The 10818-nt window shown below is 53.4% G+C and overlaps 1 protein-coding gene across 1 annotated transcript; it reads left to right on the top strand.

Moving 5' to 3' along the window:
* The first annotated feature begins 201 nt into the window (after nucleotides 1–201).
* On the top strand, nucleotides 202–10783 carry CCNT1 (cyclin T1). The gene is given in 11 exon segments (XM_049818790.1): nucleotides 202–246; nucleotides 249–532; nucleotides 1385–1466; nucleotides 1788–1916; nucleotides 2812–2872; nucleotides 4244–4306; nucleotides 4691–4736; nucleotides 7052–7215; nucleotides 7556–7626; nucleotides 8021–9422; nucleotides 9425–10783. Coding segments are annotated over 11 exon segments (2511 nt in total). The 3' UTR covers nucleotides 9589–10783.
* The last annotated feature ends 35 nt before the right edge of the window (nucleotides 10784–10818 follow it).

The raw sequence follows: 10818 nt of genomic DNA, 5'->3' as shown, positions 1-10818 counted from the left end.
GTGGGGGGGCCGGGATCCCGGTGGGGAGGTGAGGGGGGGCCCCAGGCAGGGCCCTGAGGTGCGGGCCGGGCGCTGAAGCCACGGGAAAGCCGGAACCGGGGTGGCGGAGTCCCGGGTTCCACAGTAGATCGTGGATGCCCCCTCCCCTCCCCCCCGCCTCAACGGCCTCAACCGCCTCTTGCGCAGGCGTACCGAACACGCATGCGTCACACTGGCTCCTCCCCTGCCGCTCCCCGTTCCCCCCCCTTGTGACGCAGCCGTACGCGCGCGCCGCCGCCACCGCCCTGCGTGCGCCGGGTCGCCGTTGCGTGCGTCCGGCCGTCCGTGCGTGCGTGCGCGCGCGGGCGCAGATCGCCATGGAGGCCTCGGCGGGCGGAGGGGCCGGCGGCGCGGCGGGGCGGCGCTGGTATTTTACCCGCGAGCAGTTGGACCGCAGCCCTTCCCGCCGCGCCGGGCTCGACCCCGACAAAGAGCTCTCGTACCGGCAGCAAGCGGCTAACCTGCTGCAGGACATGGGACAGCGTCTCAACGTGTATCCGGCCGCGCTAGGCCGCGCGGCCTGCGCTTGGGTGCCACCGTCGCGGGGCGGGCGGGGAAGGAAGGGCGGGGGGGGAGCGGTTGGCTTCGTCAGGGAGCGGGGAAAGGAGGTGGAGCGGGGGGAGCTGGGTGCGGGAAGGCCCGGGGTCGGGTCTGTCCCGGGAGTGGGGGGAGCTGGAGTCGGTAGCGGGGAGAGCCGGCCGTGTTTTGGGAGCGGGGAGAGCTATGCTGGGGTGCGGGGAAGGCCAGGCCTGGCACGGCCGCTGGGAGAGCCGGGGCCGGCAGCCGGAGAGTGGGGCCGGGAGCGGGGAGAGCCGGCGCCGGCAGCCGGAGAGTGGGGCCGGGAGCGGGGAGAGCCGGCGCCGGCAGCCGGAGAGTGGGGCCGGGAGCGGGGAGAGCCGGCGCCGGCAGCCGGAGAGTGGGGCCGGGAGCGGGGAGAGCCGGCGCCGGCAGCCGGAGAGGGGGGCCGGGAGCGGGGAGAGCCGGCGCCGGCAGCCGGAGAGTGGGGCCGGCAGCTGGGAAAGCGAGGCTGGCAGCGGGGAGAGCCGAGCGTGTTTCCGGAGCTGGGAGAGATATACCGGGGTGCAGGGAAGGCCAGGTTCGGCCCGGGAGCAGGGAGAGCCAAGCCCGGCTGTGGGGAGGGAGAGCCGAGTCTGTTATTGGGAGGCAGGAGAGCTATGCCGGTGTGTGGGGTTGCCCAGGTCCAGCCCAGGAGCGTCGAGAGCCGAGTGTATTTCAGGAGCAGGGAGAGCCAGGCCTGGCCTGGTGCCGGTGGGATGTAGGGGAGTTGAGGGTGCTGCTCAGGGATTGTCATCGGGGCTGTGTGTTTCCTTAACCACCCCATCAGCTCCCAGCTCACCATCAACACAGCCATCGTGTACATGCACCGCTTCTATATGGTGCAGTCCTTCACCCAGTTCCACAGGAACGTAAGTGTGCTGGGGTCTGGCAGGGTGTGGGGTGATGGGAACCCCCCAGCTCCACTCCTGCTGCTGTCCTGCTGCTGTCTGGCAGCTAGCCTGGGGGGCTACGTAGTGGGACTGACCCTGGGAAGGGGGTTTGGAAAGGGGAGGGGTTGTTCATAGCTGTCGGTAGTCACTAGAGCCCTTTTCCCTCCTGGTGGTGTTTGGACTTGCACAGGCTTTGTTTTCTAAAGGAATATTTGCTTTAGATGTGAGAATTAACGTAATTTATTTGTTTTAATCATGAACTTACTAACTTTAAAAAAAAACATGTTTTTTTCTCTGAAGTCAGTGGTACCAGCAGCTCTGTTCTTGGCAGCCAAGGTGGAGGAGCAGCCTCGTAAGCTGGAGCACGTAATCAAGGTAGCACATGCCTGTCTGCATCCCCAGGAAACTCCTCTAGACACCAAGAGCGAGGTAAGTGTTGAAATCGGAGAACTGGGCTCTGGTGTGAGGAGCGGAGGCACGAGGAATGGGAATGGCGGAAGCGTGCTGCATCCTGAATCGCGTGGCTACAGCATCTCGTTAAATCGGGTTCAGCAGTACCCGCTCTCTAAGCGAGTGGCTGTGTCCTAGGATGGTCAGTGACAGCTTTCCAATTTGACTGCTCTTACACCGCTGAGAGCTTTTTGGCTTCTGTACAGCAGAAGGCTTTTCTTTCCTGCTCTGTGGCAACCTCTCTTCTGTTCTCTGCTGTGCTGCTGCAAATGTGACTCATATGCTGTGTAACAGTGTCTGCGTGAAAAGCTTCTGAGGAGGGCATGGATGTTGGCTGCTGCGATTGAGTAGTGTCTGTGGCAGAGCAGAAGGTGGTGTACGCAGTTTGGTTCTGTTCTGTCCCCACATGTTTAATGGTGGGTTTATTAAAAACGATGCCAATTCCCCATCTCTTGAGACAGCCCGTCTTACCTGGAACTGAGCAGCCAACCCTGCTGAAAAGGGGCAGCTTTATCCAGGAAAGCTTAAGGAAAAAAAAACCAACAAAAAAAGCAAAAAAAAAAAAAAGCAGCTAATTCCTCTCCTGTACTGCTCATATAGCCGTCCCATGCAGTGTGAGGGACCAGGACTGAGAGGGCCACTGTGGATCCCGAAGCAACCGTCCCCTAGCAGAAGCACTAGCAGGGGAGCGGGTCCACCCCAGCACTCTGCTTTCTCTTTTCTGGCAGGGAATCTGTGCCAGTTCCCCCAGTGCAGATCGGCATAAAGATTCCCCTTTGCTATTTTTGCCTCCCTGAGAAAAGGGTGTTAGAAATGTGCAGGCTTTATACGGAGTGCCTCATCGTGAGTAACTTGCCTGTCCTCTCAACCCCAGGCTTACCTGCAACAAGCCCAAGACCTGGTCATTCTAGAGAGCATAATACTGCAGACCCTGGGTAAGTTTTTCAAAGCGGACGGGCTGCCACACAAATCCCAGACCCAGGAGTGTTCCGCAGAGCCTAACCGCACAGTCTTCTCCACAGCTGGAGTGCAGATGTACAGCTGGCCAGTGGGAGAGCAAGAGTCCAGGCAACAAACTCTATTTTTCACACCCACTCCTTCTGTTTTCCTTTTAACGTCAGTTTTTTCAGGTGTAACTTGTGTCAGGTTCAATGCTCAGAGAAATTAAAGTGTGGAAGTGTGGCTCGTCTCTTCCCCCCCTCCCCCTCCCCCCAACAGGTTTTGTACCACTTGGACACCGGTCGCTGTCCTCCGTTGTGCTGTTGAACTTGATAATGCTCTAGTCCTGTAGCTAGGAAGCAGTTTGCACTGAGAGATGTCTAACAAAACCTGGGTTGAAAGTTAGTGTTTTGATCAGATAGCTGAATGTGAAAAAACCCCACAAACCAGCAACAGTTTTGGGGTTTTTTTGAAAGTAGAAGCTGGAGCCTACATTTAGGGCTATGGCCGTTGGATCTGGTATCCCATTCCTTTCTAAAATGTACTGTTAAAAGTTATTTTTACTAACACATGTTTCATTTCAGAGGCAGTTTGTAGATAGCGTTCCACTCCAAAATACTCAGTTGGCCTTTGTTATTTCTGACTTGGTTCAGAGTAAATGCTACTAGTCCCTCACTCACAAGGGGACAGGAGGGGCAGGCGTGTCGAGGGGTTGCACGTGCTGGGCTGGCAAGCCAGTGGCTAAACTGTGACCCCAGTTCTGCAATGACTTGGTTCTCCAGTTGCCTTGTTTAATGTCCCAGTTATTCCAGAATGTTCTGCATGGGAAGAAGCAAATCTGTTGCACACATGGACCGATTTGCAATTTTTTTTTCTCTTTAAAATATAATGCCCAAACTGAATAGGAAACTGAAGCAAGGATTAAGTTCAGTTGTCTTTAGTGCTGTAGGCTCCTTCAAAGGGAAAACGTCTGCTTCCTCTTAGCTTTTTGGGTGACAGAAATTCCTTTGAGCAGATGCCATTGTCTTCTCCTTCCTCCCAGCTGCTGTAAGAGGTTTTGTCCTGCTATTTTTAAAATTCTTAATAGTTGTTTTGTTTTCAGTGAGGTCTTTCAAGCGCAGAAGTCATTTAGCTGCTTGGAGGTCTGGCAGCAGCAGTGACCTTCGGGTTTTGTGACTGGAGAGCTTGAGTCTTCTGGATACAGGAAAACGGGCTTCTCTATTCCTGCTTGCCTCCGAGCAGAGAGCAGGGGCTGTAGGAGGGAAGGGGAGAAGGCCTTGTCCCCCAGGAGCAGGAAACATGAGGTTCATAGATCCATGGGGGTGTGCTGCTGTTTTTTTGATGGCTCTATGTCTGTGTTCTTCCAGGTTTTGAGATCACTATTGACCACCCCCATACCCACGTGGTGAAGTGCACACAGCTAGTGCGAGGTAAGCAATGTCAGACGTCGGGTGCTTGCGGCTTCTCCTCAGCGTAACCTCAACTTGATAGAGAAGAGCTGTGAAAATACATTGTAGTGTTCAGCCAGGACTGCCCAGGAGCTTGCCCGCAGTCAGTCTCCTTAATAACCATAACATGTCAAAATGGAGACAGTTGCAAATGACATGATGTTGTGGCTCTGCTGAAGCATGCAAAGCTCTCTATGTACAGTAATTTCTAAAAATCCTTCTAGCTGTGGTGTAGGGTTAGTCAAACCACGCTGGGTCTCTTACTGTGTGTGTGGTGGTGAGAGGCCTGTGGTTCTTGCACTAAAATGTAATAATATTTGCCAGGATATGCAGACTAAAGCCCTGCTTTTTCCTTTTCTCTTTCAGCCAGCAAGGACTTGGCGCAAACTTCCTACTTCATGGCTACCAACAGGTTATTATTTTACAATTGATTCATATTTGACAGAGGGTCTTATCTGGAGATGTGCTACTGGTGACCCCATGGGCATTGGTCAGCCTGCGAGCAACTGGGGATTGCTTGGTTTGGTTCAGAAAGAGCAGGAACCCTTTCTCCTGCTAGCTGCTGGCCAAAGCCAGCTGCAAAATTGGCCATGTAAACAAGACAGATGGGATGCTCAGGAACTTTACTGCTTTTATGGGGAGTTAGACAGTTGTGAAAGTTTAAAAAAAAACAAACAAAAAGGTAGATTTGAAACGAATGTATACATTTTTACTTGCTTAGTATCTAGGTGTCAGAGAGTTTTCACTGAACCAGGTGCTGTGCAAATTGGCAACAAATATGGTGGGTACCCCAAAGAAGGCTCATCTAGAGTATAAAGGGAGAAAAAGGGTAGTTGGATGCAGGCATGAGGTGTTACAAGAGAAAATGATACCCTTGTCTGGCCTACATGACTGGACAGACAGTCCTGTAAGCGGAGTCTTGAAAATGAAAAAAAACCCAAAACCTAGTTTTCTTCACTTTGAGAGGTCTGGGTAGTTTTGTTGCTAGATTTTCACTCTAAGGCTGATACCAGCCCTTGTGTTGGGACTTCTGACATTTTTTAAATTTAATTTTCTGGATTACCAACTTCAGGCAAATCACAGAGTTAACTTTTGGAACAGACCAAGTTGTGGACATGGAAAATATTACGTTTTTGTGAAAGAGCTTGCAGAAGTGAAAGATGGGAGAAAAAGATGAAAAAGATGGTTTAGGCGCTAGCACAGGTGAAGCTGCAGAGTCAGAGAATGCTTCCAAGCCCTGGCCAAGCCGTGAATGTGCATGGCCTTAGGCAAGTCGTTTTTCTCGTCTCTGCCTGTGAGACGTGTTACCTGCTCACCTCTACAGCGTGCTGGGAGAATTGTTTGTTGAAGGTGCTCTCTAGCTCCAAAGGGCACTGTGTGGGTTTCCCGCATAAACTAGCATAAAGGGAAGGTAGTGTTAATAACGTGTGAGTAAATATATCCTTGAAGCATGTTTTATCCCTGCAGCAATAATTGCAAAACCAAAGAATTAAGAGCTAAGATTATAACTGAAAAAAATTCAGGCAGAAAGGAAGAAATGCAGCCAGGCAGCCTCAATTTTGCCTTAAAGTGATGCCATGAAACGCCTGATTAAGGTGGTTAAGTGATGAACTAGATTTTTCAGGCGTACCTATAGATGTTTAACTTTTATTTCCTTCTGGCATCATCATGGGGCAGAGTTAAGACTCTTTGTGCACCTTAACTTTGCTTCTTACCTTGGCAGACTGGATAAAGGCTCTGGATTTCCTGGGTTTGACTTCTTGATGTATGGATAAATACAGTATCTGTGAAACGGCTTCAGACTTTTTGGCTGTAGATGCATATCTCTGTCTCTCTGCATTGCATTGATGGAAGAATGTTTAATAACCCGAGCATGGTGAAGAAATGCAAATAATGCTATCCTGCGGCTGCACGTAGGTGCTCAGTAGCACCATCTCCATCAAGCGCTCTTTGAAAGGGCTGATTAATGAGTGTGAAAGTGGGCAAATCCTGCACTCAACTTGCTGTCATGGTTTCTATAGGTTTAGAGGACCTGGTCTTCCTGCAGCTAGAGAGTAGGATGCTTTCTTAGTCTGTTGGTTCTCCTGTTCTCAATGCTATGTAGACCTCCCAGCACTGACGTCCGAGCTGTCATGTGGCAAATTAATTTACTAATGAAAATGCTTGATAGGTGGCCAGGCTCCCTCTTAGGCACTTCTGAGTCGCTCCAGCATATGGTGCTATTCACAGCCAAAGCCTCAGTGCTTTTCCTAAAAATCATTTGGGAAAGACCAGACCCTTCCTAAAAGCCAAAGACGGCCAGTTTGCTCCTTGAATGCCATCCCAGGAGTTGCACTTGGAAGTGTCCAAGTTTCTTCTCACATTGAGCAGAGCCCACAGCAGAGGTGGGGGCTGGCAGGTAATCCAACTGCTCGCTTTCTCCCTTGGAAGAGGGCTCAAGCGGGGCGCAGCATGTCTCGCTGCTCCTGCACGAGCTGCAGAGCCTTGAGTTGAGAGAGTTGCCTGGACCCAAATTATCTGCAGCAGAATGGGGAAGGAACAAGCAAATCGGTGGAGCGGGATAGAGACGCCCGTAACAGTAGGGTTGTACTGGGGGAGGAACAGCAGGGCCTTCCCCACCATGTCCACCTCTTGTGCAGCGTCTGTTCAGTGGGCGATAGTGAGTGCTGAAGTTAAGGCTTGGGAGTTCATGGCTTTCTGTTTCTCTCTCCCTGCTGGTGACGTCAGCCTGCACCTGACCACCTTCAGCCTGCAGTACACCCCTCCCGTTGTGGCCTGCGTCTGTATCCACCTGGCTTGTAAGTGGTCCAACTGGGAGATCCCAGTCTCCACGGACGGGAAGCACTGGTGGGAATACGTTGATGGCACTGTAACTCTGGAGCTCTTAGATGGTAAGTTTTGGAGCAAGGTTCCCCCCCAAAGGCTCTTAAGTTATTTTGGCATCTCTGTTCCTGGGTCTGCCATTCAAACACGGCCACTGGCCAGTTCGTGGACTCCAGGACTTCAGGTCTTGCCAAGGTTTCCAGTGCAGCAGCAGCAGCTTCTATGGTGCAACAGAGATGGCAAAAGGCGCACAGTGAGATGAGTTTAAATGTGGTTAGTGATACTAGTTCTCAGTATTTCCCCTCCTGGAGTAGCTCCATTCATCAGTAAGTAGGGGGTTGCCCTGATGGATTAGTGCTGGTCTGCTTGTCTCTGACCCTCTTACTTGGGTTTGTGTCTCCTCTGCAGAACTGACTCATGAATTCCTGCAGATCCTTGAGAAAACTCCCAACCGGCTTAAACGTATCCGGAACTGGCGGGTAAGAATCTGCTTTGGACCGCGGGTGCTTGCAGGAGAACACAGGCTCTTGATTTCTTCTGTGCGCGAGGCTGTGTGGCATCTCTGGTATGACAATGAAAGACAGTGTCTGAAGGGCATGTGTGTGTGGGGGAAATCTGAACGCTCTGCATCTGCAAAATGTTGCTTCAGTGCTCGAGTTCATGTGTTCCGAATTAACTCTGTAGAGACCTTGGTTTTTTCAACCACACTAGCAACCCCACTTCCAGTGGTTGGGTCTTTTCCCACAAGTACGGATGGGGGCAAAGTGGATCCGTCTTTAAATGAGAGCTTGCACTGTACCAGCTGAGCTGCTCGCATCAAAGCGGCTCTAGTGACAGCCCAAAGTAAATGACTGGTTGCTGCTTTTATTCCAGGCCTCTCAAGCAGCCAGGAAATCAAAGGCTGACGACCACGGTGAGGATGAGAGCCTGTCAGAGCAGACAATCCTCAACATGATTTCCAGGAACAATAGTTCGGACATGAACATTGCTGGGTTAATGAGCATGTCAACATCCTCGACCGCTGGAGCAGGGCCGTCTCTGCCGGCCACGGCGGACTCGCCCAGCGACAAGAGCGGTGGGGATATGTCCCAGTCTGACCACTGGCATCCTCCACCTAAGCTGGAGACTGGCCAGAGTCACAGGACTAATGAAAGCTCTTCGGCTGCTGAGCATCCTTTACAGCAAGATGGCGCTGGTTATCAGAAGCAGAGCGGCAAGAATGCCCCATCAGCCAAAGTGTCGCTCAAGGAGTACCGGGCCAAGCATGCCGAGGAGCTGGCAGCACAGAAGCGGCAGCTGGAGAACATGGAAGCCAACGTGCGGTCTCAGTACGCCTATGCCGCGCAGAATCTCCTGGTCCAGCAGCAGCGGGAGAGGGAAGTCCAGCAGGACAGTAACCCCTCTCCAATCATCCTGAAAATTCCCATGGGTGGCTCAGAGAACCCTGAGCGCCCTCCTGGCTCTGAAAAGAGTGACAAAGCCTCGGCTCTGAAGCTGAGGATCCCGGTGGCAGGTGGAGGTGGGGAGAGGCCACTCCCCTCCAAGCAGGAGGAGATAAAAATGCGGATCAAGGTGCCAACTGCTGGAGACAGGCACGGCTCCTCGGACGAAAGCAGTGGCAAGAACCGGGAGCACAAGGAGAAACACAAGGGCCACTCTTCTAACCACCACCACCACCACCACAACCACCATTCTCACAAACACTTACATGCCCAGCTTGGTGCCGGCCCCAGCAGCGTGGCGAATAAGCGGCCGGGAGACTCTAAACACAGCAGCCAGCCTAGTGCCGTGCCCCACAAAAGCTACGGTCCCCTTGCCTCTTCCCGCAAGAGGCTCCTGCCAGAGGAGGCGGCAGCCACGGCCACAGCTGCAGCCCACGAGCACCAGCCCAAAGTCAGCAAAGCCTCCAAAGGCCCTGGGATGCCGTTCCCTTACCCCCACCTCCCTGGGATGGCCCACCTCTCAGGGCACAGCTCGGATGCAGGCAACCTCCCCTTACCCCAGGCCAACAAAGCCCGGGGCACCCACAGCAAATCGGACAAGGGTCCCATGGGGGCCAACGGGCACAACGCCAACCAGGCCAGTGACTACCAGGATACGGTCAATATGCTGCACTCACTGTTGAGCGCGCAGGGCATGCAGCCCACCCAGCCCCCTGCCTTTGACTTCCACTCGTACGGCGAGCTCTTGAACCCACGGGCTTCCACCAGCTCCAGAGCTGTCGCCAACACGGACAAGCCCCGACCACCTCCCCTGCCCTCAGAACCACCCCCCCCACTCCCCCCTCTCCCCAAGTAAAACCCCTTTTTACTACTGAGTTGGCACAGAGCCCAAGCCCAAACCTGGGCTGCCCTTGCGGGGGCGTGAAAGGGCTTGTTCGATCTCCACTGCCTCACGAAGAACTATTTTATTATATTATAACTTTTATTATTGATATTTAGAATGCGGAGTTGTTGAAGCTGTGAAAGGATAAGAAACCCTTTCTCTGTTCCTTGCTCCCTCCCCCATCGACTTTCAATTAGTCGTGGGCTCTGTCCCTGCTAGAACTGAAGCCCCCTCTGAGGAACACACATTGTGGGGGGCCATGGGGGGTATTTAAAATATGTCACAGAAAATTTAAGATGTTTTACAAATAATTTAAGCAGTAACTTATATCTTAGTGTTTTGCTCATTTTAATTTTGTGGTGCTGCGGGGGACCTTGGTGAGAATTTGGGGGGTGGCTTGTTGGGTGGTTCCACTCGAGCTGTTGGTGACAAAGTGGGTTCAGGAGCTTTTGGGGGATGGAGGAGAAGAAGCAGCCTGAGGGGAGGGCAGGGACCAGAGGCCACTTGAGCTGGGGGGGTGCGTGTGAGGGAATCCCAGCCGCTGCGACTGTGGGGTGATGGGAGCTGCTCTACCTGCCGTGGGTCAGGTTTCCTCACTCCAAAAGCTGCTCTGGTTTCAGGATCCCATCTCTGTCCCTTGCTCTTCTGCAGATCCCACCGCTTCCGCTGGAAACCCTGGCTGTGGTGGGGTTCAGGAAGAGCGCATGTGCTGAGGGCTTTTGGTGGCATTTCAGGGTGGCTGGTGTTGAGCAGCCGGGGTGAGGTGATGGATTGAGGGTGCTTGGCCCTCATGGATGCTTTCTGGGGGGAAGAGAGTCCAGAGAAGCTGCCCATGGCTGGCAGGGATGAGTGCTGCTGAGCAAGGGGCTCGGATGTGGGAGTCAGATTGTGCCTGAAGGTACCTGCTGGAGCAGAGCAGCCCCATGCTGGGAGCTGGCTGGCTGCATCCTGCTGCAGGTGGTGTCGCCGACACGTGTAGAGCTGTGTTTAGGCGTGAAATGTGTTGGTGGACTCGGTCTGTGGCAGTGCAGGGGTTGATCTGGAGAGGAGCAGCGTGGTGCATTCCCAGCTGGGATGTAGGATGAGACCATGCAGGATGGCTGGCTGGAAGGGTCATCATGCCCAGGGCAGCTCTTCCAGGGGGTCCCATCAGTGCGTGGCTGTTCGCAGCCCAGCTGGAAACAGCTTTTACCACAACCTCAACCCTGGGCCTGGGCAGCCACCTGAGTTTTGGTTGAGTGTCGGAAAAACCCATTTCCTTTGTTCTCAGATTTTACTTTTCCAACCTTCAATAAATGTACTGTCTCCGTATGGTTTTGTGAAACTCTTGTTCTACGTCAAGCTTG

This window comes from Accipiter gentilis, chromosome 16 (genome assembly GCF_929443795.1).
Source record: "Accipiter gentilis chromosome 16, bAccGen1.1, whole genome shotgun sequence".
In the NCBI taxonomy this organism is placed as follows: domain Eukaryota; kingdom Metazoa; phylum Chordata; class Aves; order Accipitriformes; family Accipitridae; genus Astur; species Astur gentilis.
This window is presented reverse-complemented; position numbering and strand designations above follow the sequence as displayed.